This window comes from Ovis aries, chromosome X, assembly GCF_016772045.2.
Source record: "Ovis aries strain OAR_USU_Benz2616 breed Rambouillet chromosome X, ARS-UI_Ramb_v3.0, whole genome shotgun sequence".
NCBI classification, from domain to species: Eukaryota; Metazoa; Chordata; class Mammalia; order Artiodactyla; family Bovidae; genus Ovis; species Ovis aries.
This window is the reverse complement of record NC_056080.1, coordinates 102723396-102749726: the sequence shown is the minus strand read 5'-3', so window position 1 is coordinate 102749726 and position 26331 is coordinate 102723396. Positions and strand designations below refer to the sequence as shown.

At 41.1% G+C, this 26331-nt stretch overlaps 1 protein-coding gene across 2 annotated transcripts in view; it reads right to left on the bottom strand.

Moving 5' to 3' along the window:
• The window catches only part of FRMD7 (FERM domain containing 7), a 61742-nt gene extending 35656 nt beyond the window's left edge, over positions 1–26086 (bottom strand). For both annotated transcript variants that reach the window (XM_060408422.1, XM_060408423.1), the window contains exon 1: positions 25978–26086. In XM_060408422.1, coding sequence (XP_060264405.1) covers positions 25978–26034 — 57 coding nt within the window. In that variant the 5' untranslated portion in view covers positions 26035–26086. The remainder of the gene's footprint in view (positions 1–25977) is intronic.
• Between the last annotated feature and the right edge of the window lie 245 nt (positions 26087–26331).

Below are 26331 nucleotides of genomic sequence, written 5' to 3'. Positions count from 1 at the left end.
ACTGCCTCACCAGTCTTAACCTTTTCACTACTAAACACTTTAAAAGTCAACCCCTCACCTCTCCTTGAGCTTGTTTTTCTCCATTTATTGTCTGTTTTTGCTCCTTTTGTTTGCCTGTTGTAATTTCCCCCAGCCGAGGCTCCAGGCTTACTTTTGATGCATTCGCCCTTTTCCTGCTCCGTATGCCTTTACTCTTTTGTGACCCTTTTCTACTACTCTTTCAGTTCAACACACCTTACTGAGTGCCTGTTCTGTGCCAGGTACTTTCCTGGACTCCAGGGATACTGAGGTGAACAAGACTCAGGCATTACCACCGAGGAATACATAGGCTGGCAGGCAAGGCAGGCGCATTCGCAGGTGATCACTGTGATTGGGGCTCATCAAGGATGTGTGCAAGGGGTAATGTGACATCACACCTAGAAGGTAGCTAACCCAGAGTGGCGGGTGAGGGGGTAGCATAATGGATTCTTCACAGAGGGGACACTTCATCCAAAACAGGAAGCAAGAGTTAGAGTTAGCCAGGTGAAGAGGAGGGTGAGAGAAGGCTGTCAGAGGCAGAAGATTAGTAAACCTGCTGTGGACAATGAGGCTGTTAGCAGTGTGGCATTCCTAAAGAGTAAGGAAGGTACAGGGACTGGGGAAGTGAGAGGAACCTCACCAAGACGGGCTCCTTGGGTCAGGTGAAGCCGTATACCTGAAGGCAGGGCTCGGGTGGAGTAGCTGAATGAATTTCAGCAGGGGATTGATAGGGCCAGAGTTCTGTTTTGGAAACACCGTCCTGGCAGTAGTTAGGGCAGAGCGTCCCAAACAGGAAAGTGCATATGAATCACCTGGAGCTCTTGTTAAAAATGCAGATTCAGAGTCAGTCAGTGTGGGGTGGGGCCTGAGAAACTACGTTTCTCACAAGCTCCCAGGGGAGACCAGTGCTGCAGGTGTGAGGACTATCCTTGGAGGAGCAAAAGTGGAAGGAGTGGATGGAGGAGGGGGCAAAACCAGTGACGAGCCAACCAGGCAGGGCTAGCGCATCAGTTCAGATGGAGAAGATCGTCGCGGGGACGAGGGCAGTGACTGTGAGATGAGAAAGAGGTGAGACGGGAGACATGTGTCCAGGGTAATAAGTGCAGTTGAAGTTGAAAGGTCACAGAGAGGGAGGCCTGCATATCCAGGTGCTCTCTTTGCTGGCTCCCCTTTTGCCTTTAGGCGGAGTCAGGGTTTACATATTTGTTTGTTTACTAATTGGCTCACCAACCACATGTACAGCAAGGACGGCATGAGAAGGCTCAACTGGCAGTGCGAAGCATCCTTACAACGTGATAACTTTACATAACGTGACATGATAAGCTGGGCTTCGCTTGCCTCACTCCGTTTCCACCATCCCTTGTTACTGCGTTCTTCCCTTACCCACCTCTTTGAGAGGGGGGATGCTGGGAACATTCCTCACCCATGACGACACGCTTGAGCCTCTCCTTTGACACTTCCTACCCTTTGGAAAGAAAACCACAGCTTGTCAGATCAAGAGCTTTCTGCTGACATAAACATATAAATTATCTTTTTGACACCCCATCTCTGATGTGTTCCTGGCTTCCTTTTAGAGTCACCTACCTGGAAATTACTTTCAGTCTTTTATGGAGCAGCTGAGAGCTTTGCCATGTGTTATCCCATTGGCAACTTACCCCAATCACCCCCCCACCCCAGCGCTGGCCCAGAGTCAGTTCATCCAGAAGCCTAAGCACATTGCCACTCAGCATCTTTATGGAGACAATAGTGAACTAGTCCCTTCCAGCCACCCTGATGGCTAATTTCCATCTCTCCTTTTACTCTTCACATTCTGAATCCTGAATGGCATTTTGGAGCTCAGAATCAACTGGAATTGTCCAGTGAGAAGATCTGACTTGTGCTGAGCAGAATAGTAAATTTGGCAATGTTTTTGATTTTGGTACTATTTAGTGAACTCCCAGGCAAAATCTGTTTTTAGTGATCCTGATTTAATTTCAGCAATATAAAGAAATCGTGTTCTGCATCTTGGTCTACATTCCCTCACCTCCATCCAGCTCTCTATTTATAAGGAACAATAGGCACGCACCTCCTTCGCAGAGTTTGGACCCTTCCCAAGGAAGGACCCTTCCCTTCTCCTTTCCTATTATCTGCAGGCTACATCCAGAGACCTCAGAACCCTTTAGGGGTTAAACCCCGGGACTACTCCTTTCATTGTTCATTTAAAATGCAAATATTCTGACATTGCAACAAGCAACAGAAAAATGAAACCCATGTCATATACATCTACCTATACAGTCAGACACAACTAGTTTTCTAAAAATGAAGTTGAACAGATTTCCCAAACTTACACTGTGTAAACCACCCGGGGAACTAGGAAACAGAGCTCCTTCAGGGCAGGGCAGAAGAAATTATTGGCCAAACTATAACCTTCCTGGAGGGTTGAACTCCTGGTAAAAAGAGAACTGCTGAGAGTGGTGAGAGGCTAATTACCAGGTAGCTGCAGTTCATTCTAAAATGGAGCCCTCTCTGCAGGCAGTCTAGTTTTTCAGCATCTGGTGGAGAGCAAGGTGCAGTCAGACACATCAAAGAACAAAGAGTAAGTAGGAAGTCATCGGAGGCCCTTTCCCCAGAGCCCAGAGGACTCAGCAATAAACCCCGGAGGGAAGCACAGTTTAAATGGGTACTTAAGATTTCCTGATGGTGGTAAGCAGAGAGAACAAGCCTTGTAGTTGTGTGTGCACGTGTGAAATTCACACCAAATTACAACTGGTTTTTATTTTATTTCTGAAAACATAAAGCAGTTCAAAGTACTGCCTGTGTGATCGATGGAAGGTTTAAAGTTGCTTGAGATAAACTGCTCAGAAAGATTTCCGGCCCACGTGGCTATCCTGGGGGGGTCCTAGAAGAATCAACCTGAGCAGCTGCCTGACCACTACTCTCTTTTTTTCTATTGAAGTGTAGCTGATTTACGATGTTGCGTTAATTTCTGCAGTTCTGTGAAATGATTCAGTTATACCTGTATACCACCCTCTTTACCTGCAGCCATGTTGATACTGACTAAACTATGTTCAGAAGGGAACTCTGGAATCAGAAAGCTCATGTAGGCCCTGATAGATGATACTACCTAGCAGATACCCTTTTCAAGCTCTAAGGGAATGATGTGTCACTGCCTGAGGCCTTAGGTTGGCCTGGCAGTGACCTGGACATGTTGCATCTGATTCATACTCTTTGCTGGATGGTGTCTAAGAGACTCTCATTGCTCAGGATTACTCTTCATACAAAGGAAAGAGAAAAAAAATAAAAACAAGATTACCTCCCTAATAGCAATGCCCCTACTCCTGGGACATTGAAATTACTGTGCCTATATTGGAAAGGCTGTTCAAAAGTGACAGTGTAATAATAGCATTCTCAAGATAGTGCTTCCAAGTCCTGTCGAAATTACTAGCTACTCGGATAATTAAAACAATTATAATTGTTTGTTTCCACGTAATGCTTTAGCACTAAACCCACGTGCTGTGCGTGATGCACAACTGGATTCCAAATAGTAGTTTGAATTTTCTTTTAAACTTCAGGTTGATAAAACATTCTGTGTATATCTAATAATCTGAGACATTCGGGACACAACAGGGATCATTTGATGTCACATAATCCGGGCCCTTCATTTTAACAAGTGGGGAGACTGAGATCCAGACAAGGGAAGAGACTTGTCCAAAGGTCTTCCAGCAGGTTATAGCAGATCTGTGATTGGAACCCAGGTCTTCCAGCCTCCGGTAATGGGCTCATTTCATTACACCAGACGTCTTTACTGAAATATAAAGGGAAAACTAATGTCTAGGTGTATGAAGGACAAGAAAGAGATGAACACCTAAACTTGTTCCTTTAAGTCACTCTTTCCTTTCATGTTTACTGTTTTTTTCTTTATCATCTTTTCTCACCTTCTAACTGTAGTGCTAATTCACTTCTCTCTCCTTCTGCTTATTACTCCAGTGTTTCTCCCTCTTTAGTTTCCCTTTCCTTGATTGTTCTACATTCCTGCCTCTTCTTTCTAGAATCAGTTTTGCTTCATTTATAAAGTGTTCACTATGTTGCCCAGCAAGACTGTGAGCACATTGGAGGCCATTCTGTTCTGACAGGTTGTGAATTTCAAAGAAACTCTATAAAGAACCCATTAAAGAATAATAATGCCTTTTAAAAGGGCTACTTAATAGGAGGCCATGAAACCCAGTGTATCAGGGTCACTGTAGTGAATCTGTGTTGGCTGAACAGAAAATCTTTTAGAAAAATATTTCAGAAACCATCCCAAGTAAAATTGGATCAAGAGACACATGTGGAGCTGAGGATTCTATAAGAAAGTAATATTTCAATGTATAAAATATACATCAAAATGTTAAAAGTCTGGATGATGAGATTATCCTTGCATTTTATTTTCTTCTTTTTGCTTACCAGAATATTCTAATGAATTTATATTCTATCACATAATGGAAGCTGGATTTGAAAATTGGAAAAACAACTGGAGAAAGACAAATACCATATGATATCACTGATTGTGGAATCTAAATTATGACACAAATGAACATATCTGTGCAACAGCAACAGACTCTAGGATGTAGAAAACAGACTTGTGGTTGCCAAGGAGAAGGGGGTTGGGGGAGGGATGGAATGGGAGGTTGGGGTTAGCAGATGTAAGCTTTTACATATAGGATGGATAAACCACAAGGTCCTACTGTATAGCACAGGGAACTGTATTCAGTATCTTATGATAAACCATAATGGAAAAGAATATTAAAAAAGAGTATGTGTATAACTGAATCACTTTGCTCGCTGTACAGTGGTAATTAATACAACACTGTAAATCAACTACACTTCAATTTTAAAAAAGAACCTAAGCATCAAATTTTGAAAAACAAAATGCACCTCTAAAGGACTTTTGAGTCGCAAAATGAGTGGTCATGTGAGCCATCACTCAGGCTAATCTGCCTGTCTGAAGTGTCTCATTCCCCCACCCTTTCAACACCCCCATGGTTAGCCAGGTGTGTGTGCTTGTCAACACCTGCGGACTAGGTTTAGGGACCAGCTCTGCCCAGCAGCAAGAAGTCTATAAGAGGCTGACACTCAATTTGGCTTCTTGCCAAGCTCCACTCTGGCAGAAGTCACTTAGGACCTGTGATTTCATCCCTCTTTCCCTAGCAGACATCTGCCTGAGTTCTTGACCCCTGTTCACGTAGTCTCTGTTTGGGTTCCAGCTATTTGGTGCTGACTTGGAGCGACAATAGCCACAGGCTAGACTCCACTCAGCTCTGTTCTCCCCCTAACTGGTCACTACCTCTGCTGTGCACATCATAGGTGCTTCATGAACTGTGGTTTAGCAATATAACTTAATCCCTGAGTGTGCATGGAGCCTTTTACCCTTTTCTTCCCAGATACCCTGGCATACAGTCACGCAAGTCCTGAGTGCTAACTCACTCCTGTGGGCACTAGGGTAACCTGGGCTCTATAACCCAAAGCCTAAGAGTCATATACATCTCTCAGCCTGGCTTAGTCTGGGGCTGATCAATCCCAGGTTTACAGAACTCTGACATCCTCCCGCCCTCCACAAGGCTACTTCAATATGGCTGATCTTTGGTTAGGGTGTGTAACTCAAAACAGTTGTCTGCGATGCTCTAGCTATACTGAGGGACAAGGATAACCAAGGCCAGAGAAATTTTAATTCATATGTTTTACTAGACACTGCATATCAAAAATTCTAATGTAGCAAAAGAAACAGAAGGCCTGGTATAACGTGCAAAATGTAGAATTGTGGGCACTGGAGAAGGGCGGAGTGGCAGGAATTATGACTTACTAGCCTTCAGTGGGAAACTGGTTCCAAGGGATACTAACCTTTGTGTCTTAAAATTAGTTGCACATTCCCAGTGCAAATTTTCCAATACCTTTCTCCTCTAATTGCTTAGGGGGAATTATTTGTGCAGAAGGATCTGGTTAAACTGACTCATTGCTATTTATAAATCAAAACCAAAGATATTCCTCTTTTCTGAATGTTTAATTTGATATTTGCTTGTCCCAGCTTACAAGGCTCTAATCCACATTCCTCCAAATACAAAAATGAACAAACATGTTTATGGTGGCACCCACAGACAGACTTGGGGAGCCTTTGTAGGCTATTAGGGGTGGAGTAAACCTCTCCTTTGTTGAACCTTGGGAGAGACTGATCAGAACATTTCTCATCTCTGGCAACCCCATTTCAGTCAGTGAGGTTACTGTGACCACACAGTTTTACTTGGGTGTAGGGAGAAGGAAATGGCAACCCACTCCAGTGTTCTTGCCTGGAGAATCCCAGGGACAGGGGAGCCTGGTGGGCTGCCGTCTATGGGGTCACACAGAGTCGGACACGACTGAAGCAACTTAGCAGCAGCAGCAGCAGCAGCAGGGCTGGTCCAGGGAAACTGTTACAGTAACACATGCATTGTTTGTGCCACACCCCCCCTAAGTTAAGACTTTGCTTCCTAGAATGTCTTATTAGCTAACTGATATTTTATTAGCTAACTCATTGGAGCAAGGCTTAGCTGCCTGGTGCTGTAAATAAGAGAATTCATTCTTCATAGCTATTGAGCATCTACTATGTATTGGGTTAACTATACTACAGACCACATAGACTGTCACTGATGTCACTGAATTAGAAGAACCTATTGTGTCCTTTTGGGTGCAAATCTCCCATTCCACATTGAGCCCCAAAGAGGGACCTATCTTTTTTAGCCTCATGCAATTCGCAGATGCTCTATACCTTATCTTTCTAACCCCATCCATGTCTCTGAGCTGTTTCCATTGTTCATCTGTCCCCTGAAAGCTCCCCAACAGCTCTCACAAGTCCTCTTCACCCAAAGTCAGCTTTTCCCTGAAACAGCCAATCCTGTTGTCTGCATTACCACTCCCAACACACACAACAGTTAGCTGATAAAATGTGAAATGCCGAGATGACTCCAAAACGGTGGCTTTTGAAAAACAAGCCTTAAAGAGCTTATAGTGGTCGAGTACATGGGCTGTTAACTCACAGCACCCCATTCAAATCCTGTTTCTACCACTTACTACTCTGTGACTTTGGACAAGTTACTTCATTTCTCTGCCCAGTTTGCTAATCTGTCAAATGGGGATAGTGATGGCACCTACTTCATTGAGGGTCTCAATGAATTAGTACATGTGAAATTTACATTAGTGCCTGTGTGCTTAGTCACTCAGTCATGTCCAACTCTTTGTGACCCAATGGACTGTAACCCACCAGGCTCCTCTGTCCATTGAATTTCTCAGGTAAGAATACTGGAGTGAGTAGCCATGCACTCCTCCAGGGGATCTTCCCAACCCAAAGATCAAACTCAGATCTCCAGCACCTCCTGCACTGCAGGCAGATTCTTTACTGCTGAGCCATGGACAAAGCCCCATATTAGTGCCTAGTAAATGATAAACATTCTTTTCATACATGTTAGCTATTATCATTGCTGTTTAGGTTGGAAAGAAATTGAGTAGTAACTGTGGGATAGTGGGCAATGGAGTTGATATTTGAGAACAGGCACCATTTTGAGAGAAGCCTCTATTTTGACTACTTATATGGCAGCCACTTTAAAGTGAAATTTCTTTCACTGTTTTGTTTCTGAACTTTTACCCTCATTCAGAAAGTTAGTATGCTCATTGAAAAATCAGGGTAAAAAAGAAACAGAAAAGCAAGAAGAATTAAAATGCTTATAATCCCATCCATCAAGAGACAGACAGTAGTAGGACCTTAGGGTAAAGCTTTATTGAGGTAAAGAATTATTCAGATAATTCTCAATGCACAGCCACATTTTGGTTGACCAATTTTTTTTTAAAACTTAGTATTTTATTATTTACATTACCATTTGTTAGTATATGGGAAACTACCTTATGGGACATGTACATTGTCTTCTTTGAACTACTGCAAACAACACTAAGATCAACAGCTTAGTACACAAAGATGTACATCCATCTTTGTACACAACCTTAATCATTTCCTTAGGATTAGTTTTTCCAAAAATTGAACCCCTTAGCTTATTTAGGTTGTACTGCCAGTTGTTTGAGACTTTTAATTAAATACCAAGATGTTTTATTTCTGTGTAAAATCTGAATTAAATACTGAAATACAGACACATACTGTGGAAAAGATTCATGATAGTGATGGGCCTTGCTTGGGAAAGCAGTGAAAGGTTTTTGCTACTGGATATCAGAAGCCTGGAGGCAGCAGGCTGTAGGGGAAAGAGCTGGGGCTCTCCTGACTCACGTACTTGCTTGCAGTTGTATGGCCATGGACTCATAGTTAACCTTGCTGAACCTTAATTTCTTCATAAGGAAGAATTCCTTTTATGTCTTGGCCCATGCTTATCGCTCCCATCTCACGGCTCAGTCTCTCAACTCGCTCACAGCACTCTCTGTCCTCAGTTTTAAGATCTGATCAGACCGAGCGTCTCCACAGATCTTTCCCTATAACTCTACCTTTGTCTGGACCAAACTTCAACTTTGCTCTCTTCCATTCCCCTAACATGTCTAAATAATTAGTACCTGTCACTAGGGCTCAGGTTAGACATCATCTCCCTCCAAAAAAGCTAACTATTCACTCATCACACTTCAGTCTGGGTTACATGCCCCTCTCCTGTTATGCCATTAAAACACTCTTGGCCACTGTCATTTGTATACATCACGCTGTAGTGTACATGATTTTATGTTCTGTTTCTTCCACTAGACTATGAGGTCTTTGAGGTCAGGTACTATTTCTTATTTTTCTTTGCATCCTCATTAGCCAAGCAGTGAGGGCTCATAGGAACTTGTTATATGAGTGACGAATGAATGAAGCAGGGTAATCATACCTATTTAACATACTTATTAACTAATGATTGTATGAAATGATATAACTGGAAATTCCTGGAGTGGAGGTCAGAAAATGGTATCTCATAGCGATAAAGGTAATTGACAGTAACTTTGTGACCCATCTTGTGAAATCATTTAAAATATTCTGAGTGTGAATTTCTGGAGAATTTTTGTCTTTGCTTAAGTCTGTTGAAAGGTGAATTTCGTCATCATAGAAGGAATCTCAGAGGACAAAGGACCTCTTGTTTAAGACAGCTAAGCCCAGTGATTAGTGGTAAGGCGCCATGCCTAAGTGCTTCCAGGGCCTGGGGTCAGCTCGCCCAGACAGACCTCCCCTCTCTGGCCCCACACCTTGGACCCAGAAGTCAAGGAGGAATTGGGTAAGGAGAAAGACAGGGAATAAAGAAAAGAAGGCTGCAATAAGATTCTGTGGGGGTAATAATTGTAGCTTTTGCACAGCAGCTGTGTTTAGAACAGACAAGCTATACAACAGAGTTCAACAGCCCCCAGACTGGCGCTGCCCTGGACGCCTGTCACTTTTCATTCTTCCTAAGCTCTGTAACCTTCAGCAGATCTTTCCTGTGGTGCCTTGTCCTGGCACCTCATTGGCCAGTTCCTCCCTACCTCCTGTGGTGCCAGTGATCTGTTCAGGGTGGATCTCTCCGCAGTAGAACTGGTCTAACCAAATGTTTTTCCACTTCTGACAGTTTGGCCCACAATTGCTTAGTGGCACCCAGAATCACAAAAGCCAGCCATGCTCTCTGCTGCTGGGATAACATGCTCCAGGTCCTTTTAGGAAATTGCTGGGTCAGTCTGGCCACCTCCTGGGTGGTTCTGCCCCTCAAGTCAAGCCCTTTTGACCCCAAGACACTGGACTCATCTCAGCCAGTTTAAAGAATTTCTCAGTCTCTAAGTTGCAATCAGACTTCACTGTCTTAAACCACAAGCTCTGGCTTAGCTCTTATTACTGTAATATATTGTATTTGTGACAGGTCAAATAAGGATGCAAATACAGAGTAACTGACATTTAATAAAAATAGAGAAACTCATTTAGGGATGGACATATACACACTGCTATATTTAAAATGGATAACCAGCAGGAACCTACTGTCTAGCACGGGGAACTCTGCCTCATGTTAAGTGGCAGCCCGGATGGGAGGGGAGTTTGAGAGAGAATGGATAGGAGTCCTCTTACTGTTTACCTGAAACTATCACAATATTGTTAATTGGCTGTACCCCAATACAAACTAAAAAATTTAAATTAAAAAAGAGAGAGAGAGAGAGAAACTCCTATACAATCCAGAAGAATCTTGCCCTCAAGCAAGTTTCACTCTGAGACAAGCTCTGCAGAGAGCTCTAGCTCCAGGGTAGGGAGCCTCAGCTGAAGGGGTGGCAAGGCCCCAACTACCTGAAACTCTTCACAGAGATTCCCGCGAGTGCAAACTCGAACTAAGACCCAGCTGCCTCCAACCCAGCTCCAAAGACAGTTCCCCAGTCCCCACCTCCAGCACCTCGAATGTTCTTGGCTTCAGACTCCTTCTTCCTGTCAGCTGTGGGGCTGGGAAGAGAAGGGGAATGCGAAGGGTGGAGTAAAGGAAGGCTTGAGTCCAGGCCTCTTCTCTGAGCTCAAGCATCAGGAGGGCAGCCTGGCAGCCAGATGACCATGGAAGATATAAGGCCCCTAGAAGGGTATGACAGGCGACACCTAAACCACATTTGGCCCACTGCTCCATCTGGCCACTGGCCAGACAAAGAACAAGCCCTTTCTTTCTTTCTCAGTTCAATTTATTCTCTGAATCAACAAACCTTAGGCTGTGAGGGGCAAAGCAAACTCAGGAATTTAAACAAAGGCATTCATCCTGCAATGACAAATAAATCCCTGGCAAAGAAATGGCCAACACTGGCTAGCCTTGGACATTATGATTCCAGGATGTTTCCTTTCTGATGTGGTTCAGAAGCTCCTTTGCTTGGAGTACTTTGTACAGGCAGAGGGCTGGGGATGAGCTGATATGGTCAGTCTGTTGGCTTGTCTGTCAGCCCACAGTGATTGAGCACCTAGTGTGGGGCAGACTGCTTGGAACTGGAGGACATGTTATCATGTCCTAGAGAACCAGGAAGCTTCACAACACATTATAGCAACCCCTCAAGTCACAAGCCCACTACCAAACCAGTGACCAGTCAGGGTTTTTAATTTTTTTACAAAGTGTGAATTTATTCCATAAATGTGTGTTTTATATACATGTTATAATTCACAATACAAACCTAAAGTTTTAAATGCATAATTTCAAACAATTCTTTTTTTTATTTTTTCACAAATCAAAGTATAGTTGACTTACAATGTTATGTTAGTTTCAGGTATACAGCAAAGTGATTCAGTTATATATATATGTATATTCTTTTTCAGATTCTTTTTCATTATAGGTTATTACAAGATATTGAATATAGCTCCCTGTACGTTACAGTAAGTCCTCATTGGTTATCTATTTTATATATAGTAGTGTGTATATGTTAATCCTAAACTCCTAATTTATTCCCCCCCTTCCTTTCCCCTTTGATGCAAGGAGATCAAACCAGTCCATCCTAAAGGAAATCAGTCCTGAATATTCATTGGAAGGACTGATGCTGAAGCTGAAACTCTAATACTTTGGCCATCTGATGCAAAGAACTGATTCATTGGAAAAGACCCTAATGCTGGGAAAGATTGAAGGCAGAAGGAGAAGGGGCTGACAGAGGATGAGATGGTTGGATGACATCACCAACTCAATGGACATGAGTTTGAGCAAGCTCTTGGAGTTGGTGATGGACAGGGAAGCCTGGTGTGCTGCAGTCCATGGGGTCGCAAAGAGTTGGATGCAACTGAGTGACTGAACTGAACCATAAACTTGTTTTCTACATCTGTGAATTTGTTTCTGTTCAGCTAGGTTTTGAGACTAGACAGACTAGGGCTTGAACCCCAGCTCACTCATTAATTGAAACAGTAATGTAACCTTGATAACTTAACCTCTCTGCACCATGGTTTTACCACCTGTAAAATAAAGATAATGACAATATTTTAGGCCTCATCAGCTTGGGATATTGCTGCTTAGACATAGCATCAGAAATGTGTATTTACCGCCTAAATTTGGAGCCAAATTCCACAAAGCATCAGGTTAGCAAACACCCTTATAGCTCTTAGTAGCACTGTTGTGTTTTACATATTAATTCATTTAACCTTTCTAAAAATCTTATAGAGTGGATACTATTTCCATTTAACAGATGAGAAAGCCCAGGACACAGACAGGTAATGGAAGTATCCTAGATAGTGACACTCATTTGATTTTTCTCCCACTCAGTTGATTTGTGTGAACATTACATAAAATAGTGCATAAAAAATTCACCTAGAACATATGCTCTTGATAAATACTATCTATGATTATTAGTCAGTAGTATTATCACTACCATTACTATTGACTGTATTAGTGTTACTATGAGTAGTTACCACAGAATAATTAAAAATGCAGTTAGATTGGCCTAGAGGCCAAGATGGTGGAGTAGAAAGACCTTGAGCTCACCTCCTCTCATAAGCACACCAAAATTACAACTATTTATAGAACAACTATCAATGAAAAAGACTGGAACCTACCAGAAAAGATCTTCTATAACTAAAGATATAAAGAAGGAACCATAGTGAAACAGATAGGAGCGGTAGAGTCACAGCATAGTCAAGACCAATACGCTTAAATGGGCAACCCGCAAACAGAAGGATAATTAGGATTGAAGAGGTTCTCCCCAACCCAAGAAGCCAAGGGTCTAAGCCCCACTTCGGAGTCTCCAGCCCTGGGGTTCTGGGCTGGGAATACAACCCCCCAGAACATTTGGCTTTGAAGGCCAGCAGAACTTACTTTCAGGAGAGCCATATGGCTGTGGGAAATAGACTCCACTCTTAAAGGGTGCACACAAAATCTCACATGCTCTGAAACCCGGGGCAGAAGCAGTAATGTGAAAGGAGCCTAGGTCAGACCCACCTGCTGATCTTGGAGAGACTCCCAGAGAGGGAGGAGGCAACTGGAGCTCACCCTGGGGACATGGATATACTACCAGCTCCCATGTTTTGGGAGGTCCTCCTACTACATGACACTGGTGCTGGCAAATGCCCTTTTGAAATCCTCCCTCTGGCTTGTTAGCCTCAGCACCCAGCCCTGCCCACTCCTACCAACATGTAGACACCAGTACTGGGATGCCTCAGGCCAAGCATCTAGCTGGGCGGGGACACAGCCCCACCTACCAGCAAGCAAGCTGAGACCACAGCCACCCCTGGATATGGCTCTTTCTATCAGAGGGCCCAGGACTCAGCCCCACACACCAGTGCATAGGCACTAGACCTGAGACCCTCTGGGCCCTAGAGCCAGAGACCCTAAGACCCAGCTTCACCCAGTGGGCAGGCACCAACTCTAGGATTGTCAGCCTTGAGCAAGCCTGATCTAGCCTTGGGACCAGCAGCACCCACTAACAGCAGGCAGATAAGCGTAGCCCCACAGCCTGTCAACACAGCCCACCCACCAACAGACCAGTAGTGGTGCTACAAACAAATGGGCCCAGACCCCAATTACCAGTAGGCCAACACCAGCTCTGGGACCCCTGGACCCTGCAGCTAGACCCCAGGACTCAGCTCTGCCTACCAGTGGGCCAGCACTAGCCCCAGAATCTGGCTGGGCAGGCACCAGCCCTAGGATCTCCTGGACCCTGAGTCCAGTGAGTCAGCACTAGCTTTGGGGCCCCAGGGGTTCCATAGCCAGCCATCTCATGATCTGGCCCCACCAAGTAGCAAACAGTGGCCTCCACACAAGGCAAAGCCTGGCAACAAACCAGACTGAGGCCTAGCCACACCTACCAGACCATCCATCATAGTCAACCTGTCACAACAGAAGGATGTATGCAGCCACATGGGGGCACCCCTAGAGCATATAGCTCTGATGACTAGAGAGGAGCACATTGCTTGGATGCATAAGATGTCTCCTATAAAAGGCCACTTCTCCAAGATCAGGAAACATAACCAACCTATCAGATATGTAAAAATAAAGAGCAAGTTAGCAAAATGAGATAACAGAGGAACATGTCTCAAATGAAGGAACAAGACAAAATTCCAGAAGAAGCACTAGCTGAAGTGGTGATGGACAATCTACACAAGAAAAAGTTCAAGGTAATTGTAAAGATGATCAAAGAACTCAGGAGAAAAATGGATGAACATCAAGAAGTTAGGAGTTTTTAACAGAGTTAGAAAATATTAAGAACAACCAAATAGAGATGAAGAATACAGTAACTGAAATAAAAAATAAACTGTGAGGAAATAATAGCAGATTAAATGATACAGAGGAATGGATCAATGAGTTGGAAGAAAGAGTAGTGAGAATCACTGAAGCTGAAAAGAAAGAAGATGAAAAGAAATGAGGACAGTTTCAGAGACCTCAAAAACAACATCAAGTATACTAACATTCACATGATAAGGGTTCCAGAAGGAAAAGACAGAAAGAAAGAGGCAGAGAACATATTTGAAGATATAATAGCTGAAAACTTCCCTAACATAGGAAAGGAAACAGATGTCCAAGGAAGCACAGAGCCCCAAACATGATCAATTCAAAGAGGCCCACATCAGGCACATTGTGTACAGATGACAGGATACTATACATAGACAATCCCAAAGATGCCACCAAAAAACTATTAAAACTTGTCAATGAACTTTACCCATGAAGTTGCATTTCTATATACTAACAAAGAAAAATTAGAAAGAAGAAGTAAGGAAACAATCCCATTTATGACTGCACCAAAACAACAAACTTATCTATAGGTAAAAGACCTATTCTTAGAAAACTAAGAACTGATGAACAATACTGTTGACTGCAAAAATGGATAGAAAGATTTACCATGTTCTTGGATTGGAAAAGATAATATTGTTAAAATGACCATACTATCCAAGGCAACATACAGATGCAATGCAACCTCTATCAAAATACTAATAGCATTTTCTACAGAACTAGAATGAATAATTTTAAAAATTTGTATGGAAACACAAAGGACCCCAAATAGCCAAAACGAGATTGAGTCAGAAGAGCAGAGCTGGAGTTATCATGCTCCACTGGCTTCAGACTATACTACAAAGTCACAATAATCAAAACAGTATGGTACTAGCGAAACAAAAACAAACAAAAAACAAAAACCAGACTCACAAATTAATGGAACAGAATAGAGAGCCCATAAATAAACCCACAAACTTATGGTCAATTAATCTATAACAGAGGAGGCAAGAATATACACTGGAGAAAAGACAGGTGTGTTTGTGCTTAGTCACTCAGTCACGTCCAACTCTTTGTGACCCCATGGACTGTAGCTTGTCAGGCTACTCTGTCCATGGAAATTTTCCAGGCAATAATGCTGGAGTGGGTTGCCATTTCCTACTTGAGGGAGAAAAGATGGTCTCTTCAATAAGGGGTGCTGGGGAAACTGGACAGCTATATGACAGGATAAAGTTAGAACATTCTCTAAGACCATATACAAAAATAATCTCAAAATGGATTAAAGATCTAAATGTAAGACAGGAAACCATAAAACTCCTAGCTAGACAAAAACATACAGAATACTCATGGACATAAATTGTAGCAATATTTTTTTAATCTGTCTCCTCAGGAAAAGGAAACAAAACAACAAGTAAGCAAGCGGGACCAGTTAAATTTAAAAGTTTTTTGCCCAGCAAAGGAAACCAGGGACAAAATGAAAATTCAGCCTACTGTATGAGAGAAAATGCAAAATCATATTTGTAAATGATTTGACCATATGGGATTAATATTCAAAATATTAAAATGACTCATATAGCTTAATATAAGTCAAACAACCCAATTTTTAAAATAAGCAGAAGACCTGAATAGACATTTTACTAAAGAAGATGTAAAGATGGCCAACAGGCATGTAAAATATGCTCAACATTGCTAATCATCAGGGAAATGCTAATCAAAACAGCAATGAGGAGACTTTGCAAAGTGGATTGAAATTAAAATCATGACTGAGAGCATGGGTCATTACAATTTATGGGCTTAAAGGGGTTTCATAATCCTGAATCTCTGAAAGTCTGAGCTAGACTTATATACACTGAGACATGTGCCTGGACAAATATGTTCAGTTAAAGCTAATTCTAGTTAAGTTCACTTAATACTGTGCAACCATTTTCCACAATGAAAGAAATTTAAAGGTAGATGTGAAAAGAATTCCTAAATACAGTATGTAGAAAAAGTCTCTCCTTTGGCAGAGACTTGCACTTTTCATTTGTACCTTTCCAAATGGACTGAAGTTTTCTAATCTCCCTCATGTGTTACTGAATATATTAACTGTGCACATTAAGGTAGCGCTAGTGGTAAAGAACCCGCCTGCCAACGCAGGAGACATAAGAACTGAGTATTCAGCCCTTGGGTCAGGAAGATCCCCTGGAGGAGGGCATGGCAACCCACTCCAGTGTTCTTGCCTGGAGAGTCCCATGGACAGAGGAGCCTGGTGGGCTACAGTGCAGAGGGTCACAAAAAGTTGGACATGACTGAAATGACTTAGCATGCATGCACATAGTTGATTTACAGTGTAATTTCTGCTATACACCAGAATGATATGTGTGTGTATAAATATATGTATATATATACACACACACATATATATACAATTTTTACATTCTTTTCCATTTAAGTTATTACAAAATATTGAATACAGTTCTTTGTGCAATAGAGTAGGACCTGTTGTTTATCTATTTTGCATATAGCAGTGTGTATCTGTTAATCCCAAGCTCCTAATTTATCCTTCCCCCATTCCCCTTTGATAACATGGAATTTATCATGTTTTATATGTCTGTGAGTCTGTTTCTGTTTTATAAATAAGTTAGTTTGTATCCTTTTTTAGATTCCACATATGGGTGGTATTATATGATGTTTGCCTTTCTCTGGCTGACTTACTTTGCTTAGTATGATATTCTCTAGGTCCATCCATGTTGTTGCAATGGCATTATTTCAATCTTTTTTTATGGCTGAGTAATGTTCCACTGTGTAGACATACCACATCTTTCTCCATTCATCTGTTGATGGACATTTGGGTTGCTTCCATGTATTGTCTGTTGTGGATGGTGCTGCTGTGAATGTTGGGGTGCATGCATCTTTTCAAATTAGAGTTTTCTTCTTTTCTAGATGTATGCCCAAGAGGGGAATTGCTGGATCATACAAAAATTAACTCACAATGGCTGAAAATATAAGACATGAAACTGTAAAACTTGTAGAAGTGAATATAGGTAAAAATGCTCTGACATAAATCATGTCAATGTTTTCTTAGATCAGTCTCCTAAGATAAAAGAAATAAAAGTAAAAATTAAAATAAAAAAAGAAAACAAAAATGAAAATAAATTAAAATAAATATACTGACAAAGACAAATATCATATGATATCACTTATATGTGGAATCTAAAGAAATTATACAAATGAACTTATTTACAAAACAAAAGCAGACTCAGACATAGAAAACAAACTTATGATTACCAAAGGTGAATAGCAAGGGTTGAGAGAAAGTTAGGAGCTGGAGATTAACATATACACACTACTGTATATAAAATATATAAAATAGGTAAACAACAAGGACCTACTTATAGAAAACTATATTCAATATCTTATAATAATCTATAATGGAAAAGAAGCCAAAAGAATGTATGTGTGCATGTGTGTGTGTGTGTGTATAATTGAATCACTTTGTTGTACACCTGAAAATAACACAACACTGTAAATTAACTATACTTCAATAAAAAACATTTAAAAAACCAATAAAATCACTACAGATGGTGACTGCAGCCATGAAATCAAAAGATGTTTGCTCTCTGAAGGAAAGGTATGACAAACTTAAACAGTGTATTAAAAAGCAGAGACATCACTTTGCTAACATAGGTCTGTATAGCCAAAGCTATGGCTTTTCCAGTAGTCGTGTATGGATGTGAGAGGTGGACTAGAAAGAAAGCTGGGCGCCAAAGAATTGGTGCTTTCCAACTATGGTGCTGGAGAAGACTCTTGAGAGTCCCCTGGACTGCAAGGAGATCAAACCAGTCCATCCTAAAGGAAATCAGCCTTGAATGTTCATTGGAAGGACTGATGCTGAAGCTGAAGTTCCAATCCTTTGGCGACCTGATGTGCAGAGCCAACTCATTGGAAAAGACCCTGATCCTGGGAAAGATGGAAGGCAAAAGGAGAAGAGGGCAGCAGAGGATGAGATGGTTAGATAGCATCACTGACTCAATGGACATGAATTTGAACAAACTCCAGGGGATAGCGAAGGACAGGGGCACCTGGCATGCTACGGTTCATGGGGTGGCAAAGAGTCAGACATGACTTAGCAACTGAACAACAAAAAATATATCACCTCATACCTGTCAGAATGGCTGTCATAAAAAAAGAATAGAAATAGCAGATGTTGGCAGGGATATTGAGGAAAGGAAACAGTTGAACACTGTTGGTGGGAATGTAAATTGGTGCAACCACTATGAAAAACACTACTGAGGTTTCTCAAATGACTAAATATAGAACATGATCCATCAATTCCATTCCTGGGTATACATCCAAAGAAAACAAAATATACTAATTTGAAAAGACATATGCATTCCAATGTTCATAGGAGCATTAATTACAATACCCAAGAACTGGAAGCAACCTAAGTGTCTATCAACAGATGAATGGATAAAGAAGATGTGGTGTGTACACACACACACACACACACACACACACACACACACACACACACACAAATAGAATACCACTCGGTATAAGAAAAAGAATGAAATTTTGCCATTTGCAACAACATGGATAGACCTGGAAGGTATTATTCTTAGTGAAATAAGTCAGAGAAAAACAAACATTATATGCTACCACTTTTATGTGGAATCTAGAAATGAAAGCAAACTAGTGACTATAACACAAGAGATACAGACTCATAGATACAGAGAACAAACTAGTGGTTACCAGTGGGGAGAGGGAAAGGATGAGGGGCAAGATAGGGTAGGGGATTAAGAGGTACAAACTTCTGTGTATAAAATAAGCAACAAGGATATATTGTAAAGCACAGGGAATATAGCCAATATTTTATAATAACTCTAAATGGAGTATAATCTATAAAATTTGTGAATCACTGCTGTACACGTGAAACTAATATTGTAAATCAACTATGCCTTAATTTAAAAGTGGACCTCAAAAAGTTTTTTTTTTAATATCAAATTTAAAAATGTTTAGTAAATGTCATCAAAGATAAAGGATTTAGCTGTTTCCATCTGCTTCCTTAAAGGAAACCCACCATTATTTTAGGTAACTTTAGACAGTTTTCATGGACCCTCGCAGGATTAATGACTCCAAGGGGGAAGAACAAATCTCCTGGGGATGCTGACTAAGAAAAGGGAAAACTGCTCAGAAAAGCAGGATAATAACCTCAGGAAGCCACAGAGGAAGAGCAAACCACAGGAAACACAGTTCTATTTTGCCTGGAGGTTGGCTGCAACACCAAGTTTTATCAAAAGAAACTTCAAGTTGAGAATGAAAGACTGTTCCCTGTTGGTTTGCAAAGTATAGAAATGAAGAGGTCTGAAAGCAAGGGAGAGAGGAATTAACATGCTTTGAGCACATTATTTGTGTCAGGAACCTTACTTCTGGTATTTCATTCATCTTTACAATGCATTTATGAGGTACATTCTATGATTATTACAATTTTGGTGATAAGCACACAGACTTAGGGGGGTGAAGTGACTCACCTGATGTTCCACATCTTAAAACTGTTAGAGCTGGCAAGGCATGCAAACAACCTAAATGTTCATCAACAGATGAATGGATAAAGGAGATGTGATATATACACAATGGAATACTACTCAGTCATAAAAAAGAATGAAATAATACAATTTGTAGCAATGTGAATGGACCTAGATATTGTCATACTAAGCAAAGTAAGTCAGACTGAGAAAGACAAATATCATATGATGTCAGTTATATGTGGGATCTAAAATATGACACAAATGAACTTATCTATGAATCAGAGACAGACAGACATAGAAAACAAACTTGGGGTTGCTTAGGGGGAGGGCAGGTTGGGGAGGGATGAATTGAGAGTTTGGGATTAGCAGATGCAAATTATTATATATAGGATGGATAAATAACAAAGTCCTACTGTATAGCATAGTGAACTATAATCAATATTCTGTAATAAGCCATAATGGAAAAGAAATGAAAAAGAATATATATGTGTATATATACATACATACATATATATATACCCATATAACTGAATCACTTGCTGTACAACAGAAATTAATACAACATTATAAATCAGCTGTACTTCAATAAAATAATCTTTTTTAAAAATTGTTAGAGCAAAGACTAGAACTCAGATCTGTGCAACTCCAGATATGTTTCTCTTTCCATATTCCCATGAATATGGGAAACTCCTTGCCCATCCTAAACTTTCTCCTTTTATTCTGTTCTCTTTCTTGGTGAATGAGGGCCACTCATTCAAACCATTATCTAAGCCAGAAATTTGGATGTCATCTAGACTCCTCAACTCATCTCCTATATATCCAGGCTGACATCAAATACAGGATGCTTGGGGCTGGTGCGCTGGGATGACCCAGAGGGATGGTATGGGGAGGGAAGTGGGAGGGGGCTTCAGGATTGGGAACACGTGTACACCCATGGCGGATTCATGTTGATGTATGGCAAAACCAATACAATATTGTAAAGAAAAAAAATGAAATTAAAAAAATGCTTCTAGTAATTCTATTTCATTAATGTATTTTGTATCCATCCTTCCTGTCTCCACCTATCAGGTTGGAATTTTGATGTTTGGGCACATATTTTAGGACAGAGGTTGGCTATCTAAAATTGGAGCCACTGAACTTGAAATTATTATTACAATTCTACCTGGCATCTCCAACACTTAGAACATTTTTCATTAAATATTAGATGAGCAAGGCAATGCACAAATTAATGAGTTATCAGATGCTAATAGCCCCATTTTGAGTTTCTTAAACTCTTTATTGATTCTCTAGCATTTTCAAGATAAAGCTCAAACTTCATATATATATATTACTTGATCCAAATGTTCTAGCTGCTGACTACCTCTGCTTCAACTTGAATTCAAGCTACTCCCCATCTTTCTGTCCACACTCCATTCTTTGCTCACAGTGACTTTTTTTTTTTCTATGAAAGGGCCATGTTCTCTTTTGCACATTGGTCTTCAATCTTTCTTTTGTGTAACCACCATACAACCCCCTTCACCCTAGCTCGCATTCTTCACCTCCTTACTTAGTTCCTACCCAGCAACTTAAATATATTCTTTGGAAAGTTTTTCCTGATATCCCAAGTCCAAGTATCTAGAGTTGGCAGAACTAAGTCTGAGATGCTAAGTGACTTGCCCAAATTCACACAGCTTGCCAGCAGCAGAGTCAAAATTTGCCTTGCTATATCAGACTCCAGATATATATCATTTATATCACTCCTCACAACAAGTCTGGGAGATAAGGGGTTAAGTGATTGTCCCAAGATCACACATCTAAAATGGGGCAGTTTCTGTAACCCCAAATCCAGATACATTTTACTACACTAGAGCAATTCCATTCCTCGTGTTAGATGAGCTTTGCTTTATGAAGGGGAGGGGTATCTAGTTTGTTATTGACAAAACTACAAAAGATCCCTCATCATTACAAATTGAAAAAAACAGCTCCTGGACAAATATCCCAAGCATAAATACCACTACCAATAAGAACAAATCAGTAGGCGATTCTTGGCTTGCTTATTTAGCTTGAATAGCGCTCAGTCCTGGCAACGCTTCCCCTCTGCGTCTTTCAGAAAATGAGGCCTGGTGGCCTTTATGATAGGCTCCCAGGGGAATGGAGTAAGCTGACTCACTATATTCTCTCACTGAGTAAGCCACTAGGTACCCACTGTGCTGGCCAGTACAGTCACTTAGCAATCAGGTAAATGTAAGACTTGAGATGTTTCAAATGTCTTATTTTGACTTTAGCTTCCAGAAATCATCAAAATAAAATGTACTTTTGGAAATTCACAAACAACAGCTGTTCTTCCCCTTCACTATGCTTTTACAAAGAGAGAACTGCAGCAAGCAGGGGGCATATCAGACAGAACTGTGTCAACTATGGTGACTGGATTATTGTTTTGAAAATTCTCTATCTAAACCTCATATAAGCAAACAGTTCAGGCTTAAAATGAGGTCACTCTCCGAGGACACTCATTACTGCTACTGGTACGTGTGAGTATTCCTAGTCAAGCTAGAAACCTGACAGTCTCTATTCTTTCTGAGAGCTCAAAAGCCTTAGCTTTGGTCTTATCCTCCCTTTTCCTATCCAGAAATGTCCCAGTCCCCACGTTGAAGAGGCAAACTGAATTTATACTAAAATCTTCAATTATTTCTAAAATCACTACCTTATTCTGTTTATCCTCCTGTTTACCCACTCCCATCATCATTCTGGACTAGAGATGCTGTTGCTATCTAACAATGTTCAGTTTTATCAAATACATTGACTAGAAAAGTAAAATGAGGTTTTTACTAAATACATTTTCTTCATTGGATTAAACTTTAATGGGCATATTCCAGCAATTCCAGAATCCCATATCTATCCTGCATCCCCTAAACACTCTTGGAAATTCAGAAAGGAAAAGGTTGACTAATACTCTCACAATGTTCATCTATAAATATCAACACCCAGTGTCTCAGATTACACATATACAAAGAAACTTCAAAAAAAACAGGACATTTCAGGGACCAGACACTCTTCCCAGTAATCTAATTGAAGGCATTAGCAAATTAAAAACAGGTCAATCACAAAAGGAGTTTGTCAACCATGCAATGAAAAGAGGAAGAATCAGTGAAGCTCAAGTTGGCGGCTCCCAGCCAGCACTGCCCAGGCAAGAGTGTTCCCTTGCTCATATTGTAGAGTTGACTGTGCCCAGAACAGGGCCTGGAACATACTAGAACCTCAACAATAATTTGTTGATGAAATGACTAAATGAATGAATAAGTGACTAAACGGTGTCAATGACAGGGCCTTTGTGGAGATGGATTCATTATCAAGCCATCAAACCAGATCATAAATCCAGTTCCTTTAAATCTGACTCTTCTGTCCTTCGGCATCTTATGCAATCGATGAGAGGACCCTAGTGTTCCCAATCCTACCATAAATGGTAACACTGGCTTCCTGATTTTAAAATATCATTGTCTGACTTCAGATCTTGTAGAGTGCTGACAAATCAGGCTTCTGAGGCTGTAGTTCAGAGCCAGATCCTAGACACCAGCAAACTCATATAGATGATGCTACTAGGAGTGGAATAAAGGTTTCTGGATGTCAATTAGTCTAATCCAGGTGACCTTATTCTATCTGATCATGTGTGCTCTTCATATTTCTACTACTGTACTTTCTGTAAAATCAACACTAATGCCCATGATGCCATCATTTCCCCCCATGCAGCCAATTAATTTCTTTTTTTTTATTTTCTTAAATTTTATCTTGAAGAACAATTGTCCCTGGGACTGACTCATGCCTCGTGAGACTTCAGTCAATTTTTGTATCTAAAGCCCCTCCATGTGGCTCTCCTTACCTGCTAATGGTTCTTGTCACTATGGTTCCAAGCATTTTTTCATCCTAGGATACTCTTAAAAATAACAGGTTTAAGTTGCTTTGTGAACTTTTGAATCAATTAAAAGATTCATGCCATGGTCTCTCTGAGCTCTAGGAATGGTTTTCCCATGTAGCTCCTCATGTATGGGCAAAGAAATAAGTATCTACCAGTTGGTTCATAACAATCATCAAAGGCTCATTGTATGCCAAATTCTATGCCCTTTGAGGGCCATGGAAACTAACATGCAATGGCAATATTACAGGACTGGAGAACAACTGGGACTTCCTAAGTGGCTCAGTGGTAAAGAACCCACAGGAGATGCAGATTCGATCCCTGGGTCAGAAAGATCCCCTGGAGCAGGAAATGGCAACCTGCTCCAGGATTCTTGCCCTGGAAATCCCATGGACAGAGGAGCCTAGTGGGATACAGTCCATGGGGTCGCAAAGAGTCAGACATGACTAAACAGCAACAGAAAGCTACTGACAGATGAGTCTTCAGATACAATTGTACATGGGGTCACAGGAAGAGTCCTGAATTGAAAGCCCCAGCTCTGTATTTCTATGCTATGTAATCCTGCCCAAGTCACTTAAGCTCCCTGAGCCCCTCTCTCTCTTAATTTGCAAAATTGGAAAAGATTCGTCTTTTGCCTACTTTCACTCACCGGGTGGAATGGAGGATCAAATGAACTAACGGATGTGAAATTGCTTTTTAAATTTTAAAGTGGTATTCATTGAGGACCCACTACTACTGCTACCATCATCATCCTCCTCATCATCATTTTCATTATCAGTCTACTATTGTTAAGGAGAGAGATCCTGTTGGATGGCTGGATGCTAGCTGAAGGCTCCATTTCCCTCAAGACAAAGCTGCCCAAGGGACTGCCGTTAGTGCTACTGCTACTCTCGGTAACGCCACGATTGCTACTTACAGAGCAGCCCTCCACAGAGCAAACGGGATCAGATGCTGTGACACCCGAATTGCTGGGTATCAAGTCTCTCCCATTATCTTCCCAAGGAACACAATGTGTTGCAGCTGGAAAGAGACAGTCTGACTTCAAGCCAAATCATGCTGGCTTCAAGTTGCTAGAATGGGCTCCTCAGAAGGTGAATTTTGTGATGCTATAGTACTGGGCCTCCCACCCCTCACCCCCATTTAATTGGATCTGTATTTGAACTGTACATTCAGAAAGCCCTTCTGTCACTTTTTGTCAAAGATTTCTCTTTGAGTCGCTTGAAGTATCTATTAAAAACTTAGCCTAAAGCAGTGTCTTTTGAATCCCCAGCTCACTAATTCAGGTACCAGAGCACTGCAAGCATACACCGCCAGCCTGTAAATGGATAAACTACTCAAAAGACATTTTCCACCCCTTAAATATAGTTCCAAGAAAGAATAGGAAATGCCTCATACCTCTAATGGAAGCTATTTGCTACAAAAACAAATCATTCAGGTCCATGGACCTAGAAATGCCTTTTGCAAATAAAAGTGAAAGGGAGAGACAGCCAAACAGCAGCTGAAACCATGCAACCATCACCCACAAAGCACATGATTCAAATAAAAATGAAATACTTCTTTGAAAAATGGGTTACCCCCACACCCAGCAGCAGTTGTCATGTAATGTATAAAAGAAAACAGCCAGCATTTTGTAGGAATTTCAAAGAAAATGAACTATTTGTTCCTTGTTAGTAGCTAATGTAAATATCAGGGCAAATAGCGGCTTTGATTCCAATAAAATTGTAGAACATTTCCAAATGCTCATACATAAATTCTGACACCAAAATGTACATCTCTTAAGATCCTGGAAGATGAGCCCCAAATGATGTGCTTAATACATTTGTTCTTTCTTGAAGAGATGAGGTATAATTGTACGCAATCATCATGGAGCTAGGAATTATATGAAGAACCCTGAACTTTAAGTACTAAATCAAACTAAATAGTCTCTTATCCTATTTTTCTCTTTTATACTTGTCATTACTTCCTGAAGTTCTCATTACAACTGCATAATTCTACCCCTCACCCCCACCCCCTGAAACCCCATAGGTTTTCTTCAGAAAAGGAGGGTAGCTTTCCCCTTCTCTTTTCCCTCAGAACCACAGCTTTCTCCCCACAAATATTCATGGGGTGAGACTGAGACTAATTATTTCAATGAGCAATAACACCTTTTGGGGTAGGACAACTAAGTTATTGCTGCTTTCTTTTTATTTTTACAAATATTTAACATATCTTTAAGACTTGCTTTTGTTATCCCTTGAGAAAAGAGAACCTGTTCTAGAAGAAAGGTTAATGGGAAAGCATGAGCTACATTGTAATATTAAAAACAGATCTCTTTTTTCCAAAGCTAAAAACCACAGTCCTCCTTCATTCGGTCCTAAGAAGACATAATATTGCCAGCTAATGGGCTGTCCACAAATGACCATTATTGAATGAATAATAAAGGAATAATAGCAATGTGATTTCCACTTACATCAACCACAAAAATCTTCTGGGAATCATCCAAAAACTGCACTTTTAAATGTAGCATTCTCGGAGAGGCTGTTGGGCTGCAAGCAGGCTCAGAGTGCTGTGGGTGCTATGACAGGAAAGGGGCTTTCTCAAGGAATTTCACTCTCAGCTGGAGGCAGTGCGCTCAGGTCCCCCCACCCCCACCCAGGCACCCCCACTCTCAGCAGGGCACACTTCTGTTTGCTTGAAGTGATGCACACCAAAGGGCGTATGTGCTGCTGAGTGCTGGTGATCAATAGCAGCTGGGCGAGCTCCTCTTCGGTCAACGTCAAATCCAACTGGACTCGCTCTAGCCCTCTTACACTCGCTTCCTTTC